General features: G+C 43.9%; 1 protein-coding gene across 3 annotated transcripts in view; it reads left to right on the forward strand.

Annotated features, from left to right (window-relative positions):
- Positions 1-22,605, forward strand: part of LOC113025427 (synaptic vesicle glycoprotein 2C-like) — a 69,500-nt gene that overhangs the window by 36,557 nt on the left and 10,338 nt on the right. For all 3 annotated transcript variants that reach the window (XM_026173145.1, XM_026173144.1, XM_026173146.1), the window contains exons 4-10: positions 174-325; positions 16,727-16,860; positions 18,274-18,363; positions 18,449-18,559; positions 18,680-18,768; positions 20,003-20,167; positions 21,732-21,865. In XM_026173145.1, the coding sequence (XP_026028930.1) occupies positions 174-325; positions 16,727-16,860; positions 18,274-18,363; positions 18,449-18,559; positions 18,680-18,768; positions 20,003-20,167; positions 21,732-21,865 (875 nt within the window). The remainder of the gene's footprint in view (positions 1-173; positions 326-16,726; positions 16,861-18,273; positions 18,364-18,448; positions 18,560-18,679; positions 18,769-20,002; positions 20,168-21,731; positions 21,866-22,605) is intronic.

Raw genomic sequence — 22,605 nt, forward strand, 5'->3', positions numbered from 1 at the left:
AAAAAAAGTTTCAGACGTTTGTACAATTCACAGTGACAAATGAAGAAATGTTTTCTGTAACAATAAATCAGTTTCATATTGTGATAAATGTTCATTGTTGCAAGCGCTGATGAGGCAAATGAGGATTGCCTTTTTGAGCATGCATAGCTAATTACAACAAGCTGTATTTACAGGATCGGTGGAGCAGTACCGATAGTATTCTCATACTTTGCGGAGGTGTTGGCTCGCGAGAAGAGAGGAGAGCATCTGAGCTGGCTGTGCATGTTCTGGATGATTGGAGGAATTTATGCCTCAGCCATGGCCTGGGCTATCATCCCACACTATGGTGAGTGACATGATGTACCACTTCTAAAAAAGGTTACATTAACATGACAGCAAAGCAGCACTAAAGGGAAATCATTAAAATGATCGAAGAAATTTGTCATAAAAATGTTAAAGTGTATTATTACATTTTCCCACCTCATAATATTGCTCCTTTATTTTATATTTTTGCTTTTTTTTTATATTATCAAGTTAGTAGAGTTTACAATGAACAGATAACCCAACCAGATTTAGGAAGTCATTCCAATTCAATGCAATTCAATTCAGTTATCTCAAGGTCTTTTATATTGTAAGGTAGAGACTGTGTCAATAGTACAGAGAAAATCCCAACAATTAGACGACCCTCTGACCACTTAACGAAGGTTGGATGGAAAAACTCCCTTTTAACAGGAGGCAGTCATCATGTGACTGGTTCTGGGAAGAGGGAAGGAGACAGGACAGAAGTTAGGTGAGATCATCGCAGTGAAGAAAGGCCAGATGTTTTAACATTGAGTCCAATGTGGAAATACCCTGAACTGGGATTTGTTTCAATGGCCAGCAGAGGGCGAATGCTCTGGTTGCCAAAATGAAACGATTGTACAGACGTAGAAAGAAAACAGCCCTTGTCTTCCTTAATCTACCTTAAATGAACACTTTCATAATGAGTTTATGGTCTCAATTGCTAGTTTACACTGTTACTGAATACAACATGACGTTATTACCTAAACCTACTCTGTGAATGAGAAGCCAGTAATGTATGAGCACGCAGTGCTTTATGATTCACTATTCTCTTATCACATCTATTTTCAAAACACCAATAAGGTGTTCAAGGCCTTAACATGAGACTTCAAAAACCAGGGGATGATGTAAAAGTGCTTCTATTTATCATCTATCTTTCACATCTATCTTCCCCTCACTCCTGGCTGATTGTGACTGCTGTTTCCTGAGCCTGTGAAAAATAATCCTGATGGTAGAAAAAGGACCAATAATGTTAAAAGTACTGTGTCACCAAATGTATAATAAAAATGTTATTAAAAATCAGGGACAAGTGGTATAACCTATGTGGGTGTTCATCATGGACAGAATATATATTGAAATAATGCTGCCAAGGTGTGTTATGAGAAATACTCAAAAAACTATGCACTGAAGTTTAATGGAGACTCATGCTAGGGACGAAACTACTCTGCTACCCTGTAACACAAGCATGTAATGCTAAATCACTGGAGTACATCAGTGAAAGCCTGTGCCTGGCAGTAACGTTTTCTATGCAAGCTATAGTCTGTGGATGTTTTGTTCCACTGCTAAGAACAGAATAAAGTGTCTAATGCTCATCATATGAGGAGGAGATAAGGGTGTCGACGATCTTGGATTGAGAACACCAATTGATTGTGCCTCTGTTGAATGAAACAAGGCTGCACTGGAACTGGAACAGACATGTGAGGTAATTATAGACATTTGCATCTTGACATGGCAGATTTCTTGTTATATAGGACATCCTTTGAAGTCATCCTTGTAGCCCACTACGGGCTAACTTTAGCCAATCAGATGTAGAGATTACAGCAAACAAAAGATAAGGTCTAAGGAGCTTGGAAAGAAAAGCGTCTGGACTTCTTTAAGTTGCTTGAAGATGTTTCACCTCTCATCTGAGAAGCTTCTTCAGTTCTAAAAGTCAAATGGTGGAGAGACCCAGATTTAAACCCAGTGGGAGTTTCCCCCCAAAGAGGGACAAAGGACCCCCTGATGATCCTCTACCAAATCACATGAGCCAAGGTTTGAAAATGGGTGTGGGTCACAATCAGCCAGGGTTTCGGGTGAGCTCATTGTGAAACCTGGACCCACCCTATAGGGCTTTGGAGTGTGATGTCACAGGGGTGGGCGTGGAAAGGATTTTGGCCTGATGCACCATTTTCCGTGTCCAAACAAAGCGCAAGCGAAAAAGGAGCGAAGGCACACACAACAGGTTCGTCCTTGCTGTGTGGTCGGCTGCAATGTTCGATCGCATGACCGGCACGGGAATGAGCTTAAAAAGGGTTTGTCTTTTTATTCTTTCCCAACCTGAAAGCAACATGAGGGAGCTTATATGGCGGACCTTAAAAAATGAAGGCGTCTAGCCTGGATAGCAGCCGTGAGATGAGCTGATATCCAGTTCGCTTCCATCTCCAGATATCTGTTGGTGTTCTCCAGACATTTTCACTCCGGTTCTATACATGTTCATATCACTCTTTATAGCTTAATAATATTATTGTTGGGGCTCTCGAGGTTTTAGAAATTGCGAACAAACATAGAATTGAGTGACTGTGCAGACATACGTGCTACGTAACCCATCCATCCATCCATCCATTTTCATCCGCTTTGTCCGGGGGGGCAGCAGCGGGGGCAAAGAGGCCCAGACCTCCCTCTCCCCAGCCACCTCCTCCAGCTTATCCGGGAGAATACCAAGGTGTTCCCAGGCCAGCCGAGAGATATAATCTCTCCAGCGTGTCCTGGGTCTGCCCCGGGGCCTCCTCCCGGTGGGACATGCCTGGAACACCTCACCCAGGAGGCGCCCAGGGGGCATCCTTGTCAGATGCCCGAACCACCTCAGCTGGCTCCTTTCGATGTGGAGCAGCAGCTGCTCTACTCTGAGCCCCTCCCGGATGGCCGAACTTCTCACCCTATCTCTAAGGGAGAGGCCAGCCACCCTTCGGAGGAAGCTCATTTCTGCCGCTTGTATCCGCGATCTCGTTCTTTCGGTCACTACCCACAGCTCGTGGCCATAGGTGAGGGTAGGGACGTAGATCGACCGGTAAATTGAGAGCTTCGCTTTTACACTCAGCTCCCTCTTCACCACGACGGACCGGTGCAGCGTCCGCATTACTGCAGCTGCAGCCCCAATCCGTCTGTCGATCTCCGGCTCCCTTCTCCCATCACTCGCGAACAAGACCCCGAGATACTTGAACTCCTCCACTTGGGGCAGGAACTCATCCCCGACCCGGAGTGGGCACTCCACCCTTTTCCAGCTGAGAACCATGGCCTCAGATTTGGAGGTGCTGATCCTCATTCCCGCTGCTTCACACTCGGCTGCGAACCGCTCCAGTGCGAGCTGGAGGCCCTCACCCGATGAAGCCAACAGAACCACATCATCTGCAAAAATCAGAGATGAGATTCTGAGGCCACCAAAGCGAAAGCCCTCCGCCACTTGGCTGCGCCTAGAAATCCTGTCCATAAAAATTATGAACAGAACCGGAGACAAAGGGCAGCCCTGGCGGAGCCCATCACCCACCGGGAACGAGTCCGACTTATTGCCGGCAATGCGAACCAAGCTCTTGCAACGGTTGTGTAGGGATCGAATGGCCCGTAGCAATGGGCCAGACACCCCATATTCCCGCAACACCTCCCACAGGACACCCCGAGGGACACGGTCGAATGCCTTCTCCAAGTCCACAAAACACATGTAGACTGGTTGGGTAAACTCCCATGCACCCTCAAGTATCCTGGAGAGGATAAAGAGCTGGTCCAGTGTTCCGCGACCAGGACGAAAACCGCATTGTTCCTCCTGTATCCGAGGTTCGACTAACGGACGAACTCTCCTTTCCAGCACCCTGGCATAGACTTTCCCAGGGAGGCTGAGGAGTGTGATCCCCCTGTAGTTGGAACACACCCTCCGGTCCCCTTTCTTGAAGATGGGGACCACCACCCCGGTCTGCCAGTCCACAGGTACTGCCCCTGATCTCCACGCAACATTGCAGAGGCGTGTCAACCAGGACAGCCCTACAACGTCCAGAGCCTTCAGGAATTCGGGGCGGACCTCATCAACACCAGGGGCTCTGCCACCAAGGAGTTGTTTAACTGCCTCAGTGACCTCGCCCCCGGAAATTGGCGGGTCATTCCCCTCATCCCCAGACTCTGCTTCCTCCTCGGAAGACGTGTCAGTGGGATTAAGGAGGTCCTCGAAGTATTCCTTCCACCGCCCGACAATTTTCTCAGTCGACGTCAGCAGCGCTCCGCCAGCACTATACACAGTGCAGGTAGAGCACCGCTTTCCCCTCCTGAGACGTCTGACGGTTTGCCAGAATCTCTTCGAGGCAGCCCGAAAGTCTTTTTCCATGGCCTCTCCGAACTCCTCCCACACCCGAGTTTTTGCTTCAGCCACTGCCCGAGCCGCATTCCGCTTGGCCTGTCGATACCTGTCGGCTGCCTCCGGAGTCCCACAGGCTAACCAAGCCCGATAGGACTCCTTCTTCAGCCTGGTGGCTCCCTTCACCTCTGGTGTCCACCATTTGGTTCGGGGATTACCACGTTACCCACGTGAGCATTGAAGTCTCCCAGCAGGACAACAGAGTCTCCAGGTGGAGCACCCTCCAGCACCCCCCCCCCCCCAGGGACTCTAAGAAGGCTGGGTACTCTGAACTGCCACTCGGCGCATAAGCGCAGATGACAGTCAGGACCCGTTCCCCGACCCTAAGGCGCAGGGAACAAACCCTCTCGTCCACCGGGAAAAACCCCAACGAAACGGCAGCAAGCCGAGGGGATATTAGAATACCCACCCCAGCCCGCCGCCTCTCACCAGGGGCAACTCCAGACTGAGACAGAGTCCAGCCCCTCTCCAGGAGACTGGTTCCAGAGCCCAAGCCATGCGTAGAGGTGAGCCCGACTATATCTAGCCGGTACCTCTCAACCTCACGCACTAACTCAGGCTCCTTCCCCACCAGAGAGGTGACATTCCATGTCCCTATTGCCAGTCTTGGCAGCCGGGGGTCAGTCCGCCAGGGCCTCCGCTCCTGGCCGCCACCCGGCACACAATGCACCCGACCCCTATGGCGCCTCCTGCGGGTGGTGGGCCTGCGGGAGGATGGGCCCATGTCTCCTCTTCGGGCTGTGCCCGGCCGGGCCCCAGTGCTACGTAACATTTGCTAATTCTTTCGCACAACTGTAGGGAAGCCTGCCTATGAAATGGATCAAACAAATCCAGACTGGGTACCAACGTTACACATGGGGCACTCAGAAATGCGAACGTGATGGTTAAGGTTAACAAGATACGTGAAGATATTGGGGTAGGACAGTGGCAGTAAGTCGTCTGGGTCTTTACTCCACTGCCGTATTTCATATGGGTCCACATTTGCGATGCACTCTATTTTTTTTTCAAGTACCGCTGCTTCGCCTCTGGACGCAATCAGTCTCTATACCGTCCGTTTTCTTTTGAGCTGCTTTTACGCATATTTCTTGTCGTCGTTCCAACACTGTGTGTTTGTTTTGATTTGTGGACCCGGAAAATGGCACCGCGCTCCCACAATACATTGCAGCGTGACGTCAACTCCAAAGCCCTATCATCTGATTTCCTGAGGTCAGATGGCCCAGGGTGTGAGTGGGCATTAAGGCATCTGGGAAGGGATCTCAAAACTGGATTATAGATGGCAGACAGTCGGTGTCGTAAACCCCCGCCTCTGTTCAAAGATGGTTGCTCACAGTGGACATAGATGGCTTCTTTCACTCCTCTTTCAAACCACTGTCCTCTCTGTCCAAAATGTGAACATTTGCATCCTCGAAAGAGTGTCCTTTATCCTTAAGATGCAGGTGGACTGCTGAGTCTTGTCCTGTGGAGGTGGCTCTTCTGTGTTGTGCCATGCGTTTGTGAAGTGGCTGTTTGGTCTCTCCAATGTAGAGGTCTGGGCATTCCTCGTTACACTGTACAGCATACACCACATTGTTAAGTTTGTGTTTTGGAGTTTTGCCTTTCGGGTGAATAAGTTTCTGTCTGAGTGTGTTGCTGTGTCTGAAATACACTGGGATGTCGTGCTTGGAGAAAACTCTCCTCAGTTTTTCTGATACACTGGCAGCATAGGGGATGACAATGTTATTGAGTCTGTCTTTCTTATCCTCCCTAGCTGGTGTCTGATCTTCTTTTCTGTGCCTCTTTGCTAACTTTATAAACGCCCAATTAGGATAACCGCATGTTTTGAGTGCTTCCTTTACATGTGTGTGTTCCTTCTTTTTCCCTTCAGGCTTAAAGGGAACATTTTTCTGCCCGGTGGTGTAGGGTCCTAATTACTCCAAGTTTGTGTTCCAGAGGGTGATGGGAGTCAAAGAGGAGTTACTGGTCCGTGTGTGTGGGCTTCCGGTAAACTTCAATGTTGAGGTTGCCATTCTCTTCTATGTGCACAGCATAGTCCAGGAAAGGCAAACAGTTATCCTTTGTGTCTTCACTGGTGAACTTACCAAAGTCCGGTAGAGGATCATCAGGGGGTCCTTTGTCCTTCTGTGGGGGGTCACTCCCACTGGGTTTAAATCTGGGTCTTTCCACCATTTGACCTTTAGAACTGAAGAAGCTTCTCGGATGAGAGGTGAAACGTCTTCAAGCAACTTAAAGAAGTCCAGACGCTTTTCTTTCCAAGCTCCTTAGACTACGATGACCTGGATGACTGAGGACCTTCACAGACAAACAAAAGATAAGCTACCCTCTAACGGGCCTTGAGACTGGAAAATAGCCAGTAAGGTTAACTATGTAGATGCTTTGTAATATTTTGCATAATATTTCATATTTTTCACCAGCAGGCAATTACTTAAAACACATATTTTGCAGGTGGTTAAATGAAACCATCTGTTACCATACCTAAAACCTGCCAGTAACTACGATGTTATTGTCCAGGTATTCGTCATCAACTTCATTTCTGTTCAGTTCTGTTTTAACAATTCAGTTCAATTCAATTTTATTTATACCATGGCAAATCACAACAGCATCGTCTCAAAGCACTTTATATTGCAACCTAGACCAAACAATAATACATAAAGAAAAAAAACCCCAACAATCATATGACACCCTATGAGCAAGCACTTTGGTAACAGCGGGAAGGAAAAACTTTAACAGGAAGAAACCTCCGGCAGAACCAGGCTCAGGGAGGGGCGGCCATCTTCTGCAACTGGCTGGGGAGAGAGAAGGAAGACAGGATAAAAGACATGCTGTGGAAGAGAGCCAGACATTAATAACAAGTATGATTCAGTGGAGAGAGGTCTATTAACACATAGCGAGTGAGAAAGGTGACTGAAGAAGAAATACTCAGTGCATCATGGGATTAAAGCATAAAAGCATAACTAAGGGAGGATTCAGGGTCACCTGATCCAGCCAAAACTATATGCTTTAGCAAAAAGGAAAGTTTTAAGCCTAATCTTAAAATAGAGATAGTGTCTTCTCCTGAATCCAAACTGGAAGCTGGATCCATAGAAGTGGAGCCTGAAAACTGAAGGTTCTGCCTCCCATTCTACTTTTAAATACTCTATGAACAACAAGTAAGTCTGCAGTGCGAGAGCAAAGTGCTCTAATGGGTGATATAGTACTATAAGGTCATTAAGATAAGATGGGGACTGATTATTCAGGGAAGCATGTATAATGTAAATAGAATTGGTCCTAGCACTGAACCCTGTGGAACTCCATAATTAACCTTAGTGTGTGAAGAGGACTCTCCATTTACATGAACAAAATGGAGTCTATTAGATAGATATGATACAAACCAGTACCTGTAATACCTACAGCATGCTCTAATCGCGCTAATAGGATATTATGGTCAACAGTATCGAACGCTGTACTGAATTCTAGCAGGACAAGCACAGAGATGAGTCCACTGTGAGAGGGAATAAGAAGGTCATTTGTAACCTTCATTAAACATGTTTCTGTACTGTGATGAGCTCTGAAATCTGACTGAAACTCTTCAAATAAGCCATTCTTTTGCAGATGATCTGTTAGTTAGTTCAGATCAACTACTCTTTCAAGTGAAAGAATAGTTTCGATGTGGATAACACATTTTATGTGCTAGAATGTAACGTGCTGACATCACATTTAATTCAGTATATCCCACCACCACTTCCTCTGCCTACCCTCCGTTTTAATTTGATTGCTAATTTTTTTTTTAAATTGCAGGTTGTATACAAGTTTATGTATCAATTGCTAAATTAAATTAATATTGATTACATTCTTTTAGAAATTATTATCAAATCAAATCAAATCACTTTTATTGTCACATCACATGTGCAGGTACATTGGTACAGCACATGTGAGTGAAATTCTTGTGTGTGAGCTTCACAAGCAACAGAGTTGTGCAAAATACAATAATGTAAACAAGCAAAATACAAGAATGGCTACATCTGAAACTAATAAATATATGTACAATATATAATAGTATATTATATATTGTGCAAAACAGTGGCATTACTGTACAGTATGGAGTGCATAATGTTAAAGTTCCAGTAGTGAAGGTGAGGTGTCTATGACGTGTTCAGCAGTCTGATGGCCTGATGGAAAAAGCTGTCTCTCAGTCTGCTGGTACGGGACCGGATGCTGCAGAACCTCCTTCCTGAGGGAAGCAGTCTGAACAGTTTATGGCTGGGGTGACTGGAGTCCTTGATGATCCTCCCCGCTTTCCTCAGGCACCGCTTCCTGTAGATGTCTTGGAGGTAGGGAAGTTCACCTCCAATTATCCGTTCAGAGCACCGCACTACTCGCTGGAGAGCTTTGCAGTTGTAGGCGGTGCTGTTGCCATACCAGGTGGTGATGCATCCAGTGAGGATGCTCTCAATAGCACAGTGATAGAAGGTCCTGAGGATGCGGGGGCTCATGCCGAATCTTTTCAGTCTCCTGAGAAAGAAGAGGCGCTGCTGCGCCTTCTTCACTATTTTGTTTGTGTGTACTGACCACGTAAGATCCTCAGCCAGATGTACACCAAGGAACCGGAAGCTGCTCACTCTCTCCACAGCAGCGCCGTTGATGGTGATGGGGGTGTGTACTTCTCTGCACCTCCGGAAGTCCACTATCAACTCCTTTGTCTTTGCGACGTTGAGGGTGAGATGGTTGTCTTGACACCAGTGGGTCAGGGCGCTGACCTCCTCCCTGTAAGCCGTCTCATCACCATTGGTGATAAGACCCACCACTGTAGTGTCGTCCGCAAACTTCACAATGATGTTGGAGTTGTTAGTGGCTGTGCAGTCGTAGGTGTAGAGTGAGTACAGGAGAGGGCTCAGTACACACCCCTGTGGAGCACCAGTGTTCAGTGTGATGGGGGATGAGGTGATGCTGCCCAGTCTGACCACTTGGCGTCTGTCAGACAGGAAGCTAAGGATCCAGCTGCAGAGGGAGCTGCTCAGTCCTAGATCCTGCAGTTTCCTGTCCAGCTTCGAGGGAACAATGGTATTGAATGCTGAGCTGTAATCTACAAACAGCATTCTCACATACGTGTCTCTCTTCTCCAGGTGTGACAGGGCAGTGTGTAGTGTCAGGGCTATGGCATCATCAGTGGACCTGTTGTGGCGGTATGCGAACTGTAGAGGGTCCAGTGAGTCGGGTAGTGCAGAGCAGATGAAGTCCCTGACCAGCTTCTCGAAGCATTTGCTTACGATGGGGGTCAGGGCTACAGGTCGCCAGTCGTTCTATGAGGAGATGGTGGAGGATTTGGGTACAGGGACGATGGTAGCCATTTTGAAGCAGGCTGGGACTACAGACAGAGAGAGGGAAAGGTTGAAGATGTGCGTGAACACTCCAGCCAGCTGAGCTGCGCATGACTTGAGGACGCGGCCGGGAATCCCGTCCGGACCAGTAGCTTTGCGTGCGTTCACCTTCCTGAAGCACCTCCGCACATCCTCCTCAGACACAGTGTGCGCACTGACGTCATCCGCGGTGCGCACACTGTCCGGTCTCATGGTGTTCGCTGTGTCGAATCTAGCGTAGAATACGTTTAGATCCTCACACAGAGAGGCCGTGGTCTGCGGTGTGCTGGTTTTCCCTCTAAAGTCTGTGATCGTGTTTAGTCCCTGCCACATACTCCGAGGGTTGTCAAACTGTTGCTCCACCCTGTCCCTGTACTCACATTTGGCTGCTTTGATCGTCTTCCGGAGTTGGTAATGTGCGTGTTTGTAGTCCGATGTGTTCGCGGAGGCAAAGGCGGTGCTCCGTGCCGCCAGTGCCGCGCGAACATCTCCGTTAATCCAGGGTTTTTGATTTGGGAAGGATTTAACTGTTCTGGATGGGACGACATCTTCCACGCATTTCCTGATAAATCCGCAGACTGAGTCTGTGTATTCATCAATGTCCCTAGCAGCCACGTGAAACATTTCCCAGTCCGCGTGATCAAAACAGTCCCGCAGCGCAGACTCCGATTGGTCCGTCCAACAGTGCACCGCCCTCCGGGTTGGAGCTTCCTGTTTCAGCTTCTGCCTGTAGGCGGGCAGGAGCAGGATGGAGCGGTGATCTGATTGGCCGAATGGGGCGCGGGGGAGGGCTTTGTACGCATCCCGGAAAGAGGTGTAGCAGTGGTCGAGTAGCCGATCTCCACGAGTGTTAAAGTGGATGTGTTGGTGGAGTTTGGGTGAGACTTTCTTCAGGTTTCTCTTATTAAAGTCTCCGGCTGTGATAAACGCCGCCTCTGGGTGTGCGGTTTCCTCGCTGCTGATCGCGCTGTACAGTTCCCTGAGTGCTCGGTCAGTGTCGGCTTGTGGGGGAATGTAAACAGCCGTAATAATCACTTCTGTAAATTCCCTTGGTAGCCAGAATGGCCGGCACTTAATCATCAGGTACTCCAGGTCCGGTGAGCAGAAGGATTTGACCGGGTGCACGTTCGCATAATCACACCAGCTGTTGTTGATCATGAAACACACACCACCGCCTCTGCTTTTCCCAGTAAGATCCTGTGACCTGTCCGCGCGATGCACGGAGAACCCCGGTAGTTGTATTGCTTGTCCGATAGCCAGGTTTCTGTGAGGCAGATCACGCAGCAGTCCCGCATCTCTCGCTGGAATGAGATCCGTGCCCGAAGCTCGCACAGCTTGTTCTCCAGAGACTGCACATTAGCCAGTAATAAACTGGGTAATGGTGGTCTGTTAGTGCGCCGTCTCAGTCGAACCAGAACGCCAGATCTTCTCCCTCTGCGTCGGCGTTTGCGGCCTCCAGGGCCAGAGAACAAAGGCGTCTCAGGTGAGATGAATGGGGGGTCTGCAAACGGAGCGTCCGTGTTGCAAAACTTGAACTCCGGAAAGTTATAAGAAAGACCGTCTTTTATGTCCAGTAAGGTTTGTCGGTCGTACACAAGGAGACATGTGCTACTCGTGAAAAAATGAAGGAAAAGTAAAATTAAACACAGAAAAAAGCTGTTGCTTGGGGGAGCTCGCGACAAGGCTGCCATACTCGGCGCCATCTTGTTCTCTCTATTATAAGTATTAATTATTAGAGTCAGAGAGCAGGATAAAATAAAGATACACAGGTTCCTCAAAATTTGTCAGTTTCAACTTTCTAACCAATGGCTACGTAGTATTTCTCAACTTAACAGTGAGTGTCATCCCTTGCTTATCACAAAATGGTGATGACAAAATACCTAGTTCAAGGTTTTCACTAACCAGCGTGAGACGTTGTAGTGGGCATATCCATCTTTTAAATTCCACCTTGCATAACGAGGCGGCTGTGGCGAATCACCTATGAATCACCCACACATGCAGGGCCTTGGGGTAAAGGTGTGTCACCAGGGTGCAGGGGAGGCTTCCCCCCCTCTGTCCCCTTCTGGCTGCCTGTGCCTAAATTTTATCCCACAACTTAGACATTCACATTACTCACACTCTCATAACACATACATATAGGCACGGCTGGCTGCCGGCAGAGCTCACGGGCCCCAGATGAGTGACCCCTCATCTGGGGCTCTCCTCAGCTCTTTCTGGGATAGTGGTGCGGCTTCCTTGGTCTTCCTTGGTCTCTTGTGTTCTGAGGGCCTCTGGATGTCTGGAGTTTTGATCTCCTCCATACCTGCTTCATGCCCTGGAGGACGGGGCTATGGCTCTCCACACCCTCTAGCAGATCATTACATGAAGGAACCTTTTAAAAACAAGCGTGTTCATGCTCACAGGTGTACACACGGGTGCTCACACACACAAACTACACCCTTTTTTGGCTCCTACCTCAAAGCACACTGTGCGCTGTCGATCTTACGTGCTGCACAATAATGTTTAATATTTAGTATTTACAGTTATATTCCCATATATCATCGTGATGTTGTTTATTATGTTGCTCTTTCTTTTCTTCTGCTTGTTTTCTCTTTTTTCTTTCTCAACAGGTGATCCAGGTGATTGATATATGTATTTTTCGTCTGCTTATTTTGTTGGTTTTTGTTTTTTGCCCTTTATCCCCGTCCCTCTTCCCCGCTGTTTTTCTTTCCTTCTTTCTTTTTCCCCTTTCTTTTCCCCAGTCAAATCTGTCCCGTATTTAGCAAGTGAAAATAAAATAAAATAAAATAAACAATAAAAGGTTAATCAAATAGACCATTACGGCAAGGCTGGGATGGTCTATTTGGTAAAGTAAATCCGTTGGGCATCTTTCTTCGCCTTTAGACAATAATTCTGATGGCAAAAGAGCCAAATGGGACATGCAAAAAAAAAAAAAAAATACATGACTGAATATAAAGTTTTAAATACCAAAAAAAAAAAAAAAAGAGTTGATGGATTGCGTGTCGAAGTATGCTAGATCAACTCCAAGTTCCCCCTGATGCATCCACTGGAGTGTGAGTATGTGTGTGAGTTGTAGATATGGTGTTTGTGTGAATGTGTGTGTGATTGGGAGAATGAGACTTTAAGTACTCAGAGTAAAAAAGTGCTACATACCTAAAAAACAATCTATATCATATATGTTATTTTTTGCTTTTTACATGAGGAACACACACATGCACACACCCACACACACACACACACACACACACAGAGAAAGAAACACAAAGTGTAAGCAAAAGCTGACATTGCTACGTTTAAAGTAAGGGCAAAGTGATGCAATGTGCTCGCAACTTTACTGGCCCAGGTTCCAAAGTGGAGAGGTTTCCCACTGTTAGGAGAGACTCACATCACCAGTTTGAACATTACTGCAAAAAGAAAAGGCATTAACGTCGGACTTGGCGGTACTGCTCCACTCTTGATGATACCCCCTGCAGTAGTAAGGCATGCACATCACAACACGATACATAACATCCAGTGAGCCTCGCAAATAATTCCCCCATCGTGGGGCTTAATTTAGAAATCAAGACCCATCAGGGGGGCACACAAACACATAGCAGGTGGCGATGTAGGTGGAAACCACAGCAATAACAGCAGCACAAAAAAGCAACAAAGTGTCTGTCAGTCTGCACAATAAATATATACATGAAGGGCACTAAAATGTACAGAGTTGTGTTAGGCAAGCAAGGTTCATCTGGACATACAGCATTTTTATTTTAAAAGAGCATTCTTTTTAATCAAATCCTTTTAGGAGACTATAATTGAAAACCAATGGTTTTGCTCATTTATTGGAATTTTATGACAAACTGTTTGAGGTTGTGAAAAAAATGCAAAAAGTTGACTCATATAGTTAATCTCATATAGTGAAGGAGAGGAGGTGTGTCAGAGCATATGAACAAAAAATGAGCTAACTGAAATCAATCAGGAATGGGGGGCTGCAGATAAAGAAAGAGGAGCAGAGAAATAGATTAGGAAGACATGGCAAAAGAGAAGCGAAGAGGGCTCTGATTTATGAGGCCTGCATCGGGGATAATCAAAAGGTGAAGGGATACAGGAGAGGGCTAAAGGGAGGCAAAACAAAGACAGAGTGAGAGAGTGAGACTATTACACAACAGAGGAGCAGAGGAGGAGAGGAGGAGGAGGAGGAAAGCTTCTTGTTTGCCATGGTCCTGGTGATCAGATATAATGGAGTTTGCTCTTGGACACTGGCCATCAGGATGTTGTCTCTGCTGGAGACTATTCTGTGACTGTGTGACACTATAGTGTGGGGGCACAGGGTTGATTAAGTTCCTACACCAAGTGGTGTTCTTTATTTAGAATGAAGCTACAACACCGACTTTTTAAGCAGGTAAAGAAAACATGTTGAGGAAGTGCAAACTTCTTCAGTCTGTGCAGCTTCACATTTCATAAACACTACCTCTGATTTCATTTCACACTGAATGAACTTGGAGAAATTTTGAATTTTGGGCTCACACTTTTGAAAATAGTTCACATTGAGCTTTTTTCCCATTCCCAGCACCCATGCAGTAAAGTAAAGTAACAGTATCTACCTTTAGGAACTACTACTGTGAAACTAGAGAAAAGGCACCTAAACAACAGGAAATGGCAATAAGGAGGAAAGAAGTGGTAACAAAAATACAGAAAAGACAGATGGAAGTAACTATAAAGAAACACTGGACAACACAATATCAAAACAGGGACCAGGACTCAGCAAATACAAATAGAAAATTAAAGACCATGACAGTACTGACTACACATGGCAAGTAAGCACCTTAGCTTTCCTATTAAACTCTCAGTGATGTCAAAATATCAGTAGAATGTGAAAAATAATCTGCAAATAAATTCATAACATAAATGTATTTTCTTTAATGTATGTATTCATTTATTTACTTTTAACTTAAAGAATTTGTATAGACACGCAGGCCATATACTATCCAGCAGTGGGTGCCGCAGAACCCTCTGCGACACATTTTTAAAGTGATACAGCAATAAATGGACATCTCCGTGACAAATACATGGGATTTCTCATAAATGCTTTACAACGATTTTGCCAGTAGAATACTGTTATTGTAAAACAGAGCTAAACTCAGTATGTCTCTGAGTCAGCGGGTAAAAATAGTTGCATTGTGTTCTGTCCCTGCAAGTACTACTACTTATGTATAAGTACCAAAAATTAGAAGTAACTGTTTAATGAGAAAAAAAGAAGAAAAATTAGTGTGCGGTGAAGCTCACAAGCATACACAGAAAGATATTTCTGTCTTATAGGTCATAAATGGCTCCTAAGAATCTAAAGATAGAAGCTTACATTCTAAAGCTCTCCAGTGGCCGTCAGAGTGCAGGAGCGACTGAGTGTGAGAGGGCTTATAATTGAGGTCAATTGATTAGACGCCAGTGTTGTAACACATTTTTTCTACAAGATGCAGCAATGTGTGGGTAATAAGTTCTGCCGCAGTGCTTCCATTGACTTGTAGATAACTGTGTGTGTGTGTGTGTGTGTGTGTGTGTGTGTGTGTGTGTGTGTGTGTGTGTGTGTGAGAGAGTGTGATTTTAGCTTTTTAAGGTGCTAAAAATGGGTTAAAGTAAAGAAGCACATAAATCACAATAAAAAATGGCCAGTTCAAGTGTGATGTGTGTCACAGTGCAACATGTGTCTCTTTAAGACTTTTCTGTCTGTGAGTCTTTGTGCATGCTTGTGTGTGTGCAAGTGTGTCTGTGTTTATGCACGTACCCTATGTACATGCTTTAAAATTTGTGTGATACCACTAAGCAATGGCCAAGGACAGTGTGTGTGTGTGCGCGCGTGTGTGTGTGTCGGTGTACTGTATGTGTATTTCAGCAGTGTTCACTTACTGTAGAGGAGGGACATAAATCTTGCTGAGTGTCTGAATCAGTCAGCCATCTCCTCTAGTCCATTATAGCCATAATCCCCCTAATGAGGTTTGTACTGGTACAGGCTAGAGCAGCGCCACAGGCCACGCACACGCGCACACACACTTGTATGTCCATGCTAATACACTTTTCTATTGTTAATTTTTGCATACAGACTTTGCTGTGTGAGTAGACAGGATGGCTTCCAAACATATAGGTACTCCATCATATATTGCTACAACTTGTTGATGGTCTTTGCAGAATGTCCTTTGGAGCTTTTGAAACTTTTAGAGAAATCACAGAGTACTTTTGTATTTGATGTTTTTCAGATTTTAGTACTGGAATGGAGCCAGTGTCAAAAGATCTCTGTTCTTTTTCAGAACACATAGTGACCAACATATCGTTAGAAAGTGATAATTAAAGTATTTTTGTTTTTTCATTAGATCATTTTAAAGACATCATGTTTTGTCTCTTTTGTTTTTTCTATTATGGGACCAAATCCTAAGGGGACTCGTTGAATCTCTACTAGAATATTATTATAACATTTTGTAGAGGATTAAATCTTTCTTAATTGTGAATACAGTGCATTAGACACCACAAACTGTTTTTTTCAGGCACAGTTTTGTAAAAGCAGCTAAATCAGCTTAAATAACCACACCTAAGAAATTTTCCAGTTGGATGTCGAAAAGAGTCATGTGGCCTGCCAGTGAGATCAGCTGATCTGACAGGAATGCTGAGAGACTTGACTTTATGGCCCACCTGAACTAATGCAATGCTCAGTTTTGGAGCCTATCACAGCTACAATAGGGTGGACAGGTTGCCAAGCTGATGCAGGGCTAACACAGAGTGACAGACAACCATTCACGCTCACATTCACACCTATGGGGAATTTAGCAGTTAACATAATTCCACTAACTGCATTTCTGTCCAACCTTGAGGGACAGAAAAAAAAAGCTACAGCAAGTATACATGTGTGCTTGAATTTAAGTTTTATGTCTTCTTGTGCAACGGGGACTGAGCTCACAACGTGATATTTCTAACTGTCCTTGTGTGTGCATGGTTCTCTGTGCAGGCTGGAGTTTCAGCATGGGATCAGCCTACCAGTTCCACAGCTGGCGAGTGTTTGTGGTGGTGTGTGCGCTGCCCTGTGTCTCTGCTGTGGTAGCTCTCACTTTTATGCCTGAAAGCCCCCGTTTCTACCTGGAGGTAAAGGAGATGTTTAGTATATGAACTGTTCCCGCTTGCTTGCAACTTGTTCATTCTTCTTTGCCATAAAGCTCAATTAAAATCACATTAGTGAGCCACACTGATGGACTGGGTAACATGTCTTCCTCATTATAAAGAAAAGACACTCTTACAGAGAACCATTAGCCTTATTATTTAAAGAAAAGAATAATTATGATTCTTGTAGATATCAGACAAAATCAGACCGTAGTGAAAAACAATCTTGATGTCACTTTTTAAGTCAACTTTTTTCTGATTGGCTGCCCACTAAGATACATATTAAACTACAGGTAGGTGAGCTTTAGCGCCCTATTAGGCAAGCGATGAATTTAGTTAAAACTCAAAATCACAGTAATTACTTGTACATATGCTGACCTCATTATTTGAAACTTAAACACTCACTACTGTAGCAGTGTATATAAAGAACATGAAAATGGAAAGTAAAACTGTAACAGGTGAATTTGAAACTTTATGAAGATGTATTTATCCTCTATTATTTCTGATCATTATTTATTATTACACATAAAATATTCATAGAGGGAGATGCAAAGTGTACTACTAAGACTTCCACTGGGGTGTAATAAAGAAAAAGAATTATAATTTTAAACTTAAAAGCAGATGTTACAAAGAGTATGCATTTTTATGTGTTACCAATGGAGAAGTCTAGTCTCCCTACACACAGTGGAATCCTAAACTCCAGATGGCTATTGCAGTGAGCATTAAATGCTTCCCACTTTTAGACTTTTATACCACCTTGGAGGACTAAAAGTCTAAAGGAGCCTCTGACAGAGCCTGTTGTCCAACTAGTATGATGTGTAGCAAGAGTGTGCAGTGTTGTTCATTACATTGACCACTTTGTGGTGCTTCCCTCTCTACACAACACATGTATGGACCTCAGAGTATTCCCCATGGAGCTCAGCCAGCCTTTATCAGTTTTTTCAGTTTCTTAGAGTCACTCTCTCTGATGCTGCCTCCCTAACAAAAAGCTGCAAAGAAAAAATAAATCACTGGCACACAATGAAGCTTTTTTTTTTCTCACAAAGTGGATACCATCTGTTAGATGCCCTTGCATGAAACTGAAGTTTATGTACAATAATTGCTTTATATTATCCTTTTATCAAAAAGAACAAATGAAATGAAACAAAATCATTCTCCTAGGAGAACAGCAAAAAGCTTATTTTCAGCCTGCTCTTCTTAATAAGCTTACTTATTAGGACAGCAGTGTGGAGATTCTGATGCTGGGTTGGGGCATAGAGGTGAAGGTCACTGTGCAACACATGAAATAGACTTTACACACAGATATATAAATTGCATACATGTGCTATTCACTGTGTATGTGGAGTGTTAATATTGAAATCCAGCATATATATCCAAATTATGATAACTATTCCCCAGATGGGTAAACATGACGAGGCCTGGATGGTGCTCAAACACATCCATGACACGAACATGCGTGCCCGCGGAGAGCCAGAGAGAGTCTTCACTGTGAGTACACCCCGGGCTTTGCTCTTCATCATTCCTGCTGCTGCAAAGCCATTGGCAGATGACTGATCAGTGTCTCCCCCTGCAGGTGAACAGGATAAAAATCCCCAAACAGCTGGATGAGCTGGTAGAGATGCAGAATGAGTCAGCCAACCCTGTACTCAAGGTCCTCTTCAAGATCAGGGCTGAACTCAGAGGAGTAGGAGACTCTTTATGTCCTGTTTGTTAACCTTCACTTTTGTTGCTGCATTTTCTTTTATAGTCAATATTTATGGTTGCTATGAATAAAATTCACCAAAACCTTTTTCTTTTATATCAGATCTGGTTGACATTCATGAAATGTTTCAACCACCCAGTGAAAGAAAACACTATGAAGCTGGCTGCAGTCTGGTTTACTTTGTCCTTTGGGTAAGACAGTTATTACACATCCCATATAGTTCTACTTCTGCACTTTGAATGTGTTGTTACTGTTGGCTTTGATCATGTTCAGATATGCTGTTTTTTGCTCTGGATGATGCATAGCTAATATAGATTTCTGTTATGCCCTTGGCACCAAAGTAGATGTTCTCTCACTTATATCTGCCTGATGAGCCGTGGTCAGTTAGATTACATTTAATTTGTGTCTTTTATTGCTTTTATTTTACATCATATTTATGACAGTTTTTCTGTTGCAAGCTTTCTATGATTGACTGGATTTTTTCCATTTGAAACCCCAAGTCAAATACAATGTTTTTTTTGTTTGTTTGTTTGTTTGTTTAAAAAAACTGGTATTCAATTACACCTCATACTCTACCTCTGCAAGAAAACATCAACATCAGGGCAATGGCTTTGAACTTGTGGTCAGTTAACGCTGCACTGTCCTAATGACTTTGTGGCAATTTAGACAAAGCAGTATCATTTAAACAAAGACAGTTTCATGTCTTTTACCTTCCACCTAACCATCTGCATATATGTACACCCAGATAAATATTTCTCAGCAGATGTTGTGCAGTAGTGTTGCATCTGACTCATGTTCTTTTAATATAGATCCTTATGGAAAGACTAAAGCAACTCAAAGAAAGATGTTAGCAAAGAAAATAAAGAAAAAGACAGGAGCACTGGGAACCTGGCTGTACGGTAAAGACAGAAGCAAATGAAAAAAAGCATATATTGAGTTGTAGGTGAGTCTGGGCACTAAGGAAGGAGAAACTAACGCGTATCGATTGGCTAGACAGCGAGATAGAGCCAGAAAGGATGTGCAGCAGGTCAGGGTGATTAAAGATTGAGATCGAAATGCGCTAGCAAGTATAAAAAGTGTGTTAAGAAGATGGCAGAAGTACTACGAAGAGCTTATGACTGAAGAAAATGAGAGAGAGAGACAAGTGGAGATGGAGCAAAGATGGTGAATCAGCAAGTGTGGAGGATTAATAAAAAGAAAGTGTGGTCAGCTATGACAAGGATGCGGAATGGAAAAGCTGTTGGTCCAGACGGGATACCTGAGAAGGTATGGAGATGAGAGAGAGCAGTGGATCTTTTAACCAGTTTGTTTAACGCAATTCTGCAGAATAAGATGATGGAGAATAGAGAAAGTGACTATTACTAGAGGTTATTAAAAATGACCATATGTAACGCAATTTAATACAGAATCTTTTGCTGTGTTCAGGTACTACGGGCTGTCTGTGTGGTTCCCAGATGTCATCAAGCACCTTCAAGCTGACGAGTACGCCTCCAGAGTGAAGATTCATAACAATGAACGCATTGAAGACTTCACTTTCAACTTCACCCTGGAGAACCAGATCCACAGAAATGGGGTCTTTGTAAATGACAGGTACGCCAGGCTTGGTGCACAAACTGACTTCTATTTGAATACTTTCCAGTGATCTTCAGCTTTCTCAGACACCGATATCAAGAGTGGGAGAAATTATTAAAACTAGCTACAGGGTAACACATTGTGATCTAAACCTGTAAGCCTCTTTTAGCACAATGTTGAGTTTAAAGCTGCTTGTCCTGTTGTGGGATAGCAGTACTATTTGTCATTCCCACAAACAACACACCACTGCAGGTAATATAAATCTTTCCTCTTTCTCGTCTGCCACCAGGAAATTAAAAAGCTTATCTCTCTTCCTTATTCTTTCTTACGGTCTCTCTCTCACCCATATACACACATCTGGTCCTCCTCCTCCTCCTGGTTACAATTCTCACAAACAGAGCCGAGCGAAGACACATTAATATGCTGTTTTTGTTCTTTTTGCCTTCTCACTGGAGACCAGAATGCATTTATTATAAGAGATTAAATCTAAAAACAGTACCATGTACTGTGTATCGTGGTGTGAAATAGCACACATAGATAACTGACTGCTAAGGCCAGACATCCTGAAGGGAGGAGATGCTGGTGGTTTTCAAACTGTGGGACATATACCATTGGTGGGGAACAGATCCACTGTAGATGGGGTGCAGCTGACCATGGAAAAATATGGAGTGGAACTGAACAGAATAAATATGTTTTTTGAAGATAAAATAAACAACAACAAAAAAACAGTTTCCTGATGCTGTCATGCTGACCAGTACTTCGATAAAATTCAACTTGGATTATTTTTTTTATTTATTATTATTATTTTTGCTGTTCCTGAATGATAAAAAAAAAATGTGGAGAATGGAGGGTGAACTGAAGTGGGAAATTCCTGGTTCTGCTGGAGGACAGTGACCTTTTTTGTTTTTGTAATTTTGCCTCTTTTAGCACCACAGTGAATCTTAAATCAAACCAATACATCATGTGATTAAAGTGCTGGCTTTCAACTTTAATTTGAGGGGCTCAACAAAAGTATTGCATTAACTGTTGAATTGTTGTAGAATTACAGCTATTTGTATCCATAGTTCCCCAGTTTGAGACACTCAAATGGAAGTGGACAGTATTATTATTATATTAGTATTAGTATTATAAAGAATATCATACATTCTGGTTTTAAGTGCTTTATCTGTTCAGTTACAGATGTCCTCAATGCCTAATTAATTCAGTAAAAAGTAAAAGGCCTTGTATCTCCAAAAATAAAAAAATGTTAGTAGAAATATTTCAAATTTCTGCTGAGGTTTTATATCAGGTTAAATGCAGCTATTCACTTCCATCTAGCAGCCTTTGTTACATCTAATTTCTAATATTCCATCTTAAGAAGTTTGAAATTGGACCGTTTGGTTTGCATTCAGCAATTCATCCCTGCCTTTGTTGTCTGTGCAGACACTGAAATAGTGACTCTGCATTTCCCTGGTTTGAAGGAAAATTATCTGCCATCACCCTAATTGTCAATAATATGTGTTGCATATCGCTGTCAGTAGGTGCTTCTTTCTTGCAATAACTCCATCCTTGTCCACTTCCTATTTTTATTTTTATTTTTTAGGTTCATCAGTATGAGATTTAAGGCAGTCACGTTCATCGACTCATCTTTTCTCAACTGCTACTTTGAAGATGTCTCCTCAGTAGGATCCCTTTTCAGGAACTGTACCTTTGTAGACTCCTTCTTTTACAACACAGGTAAACCACATCTGTAAAATGCACACTTATTCAGGGCACTTCTCTTCTGCCTTTCCAGAACAAAGGCACTTCTCTCCAACCCAGAAAATCCTATTAGGCTCTTGTTGCCTTATACATAAGTCTCACTCAGGCTCCCCGCCTCTGTCTGGCAGTTCATTATGGATCCAAACTTCTTGCTCAGAGAAGAAAGAATGGTTTTGAGCATTTTATACCTCTGCTTTATGCCTCTAAATTACTGCTTAACCTCTGTGCCCCCTGCACAGATTGCCTCTCTGAACTAACTGTGACTTTATTTAACAACAAAAAAGTGGGCCAAGCTGTGCTTGGGAGGACTGAAAATGGCAGTTTGTAACCACATGATGACTCCTGCAGAGATACATTTGCTTATGTGATTGTTCAGTCAGACAGTTATTTAGAAATATTTCTCTGTGTATGTGGATTTTTCTTTACTAAGGCGGTCTTGCTGATTACTGTTTTCTTTTTCAGGAACAAATTTAAAATTGCAGCAGCACCAAAAGTGTCAAACTGTACTGTTAATAAATCTAAGTTATGAAAGTGTAATCCAGTTATTTTAAGGCCGACAAAGAAACAAGTTGAACCAAAAGGCAAAGGCAGGAGAGGTGTTTTAAATGGTCTGAGAGAATTGGAGCTGAATCAGACCTTGAGGGAGCACATGGTAGAAAATCAGTCCCCTTCAGCACTCAGGAAAGCGCTGAATATAGCAACAGCATGGGCATGTC

This window comes from Astatotilapia calliptera, chromosome 7 (genome assembly GCF_900246225.1).
Source record: "Astatotilapia calliptera chromosome 7, fAstCal1.2, whole genome shotgun sequence".
Classification (NCBI taxonomy): domain Eukaryota; kingdom Metazoa; phylum Chordata; class Actinopteri; order Cichliformes; family Cichlidae; genus Astatotilapia; species Astatotilapia calliptera.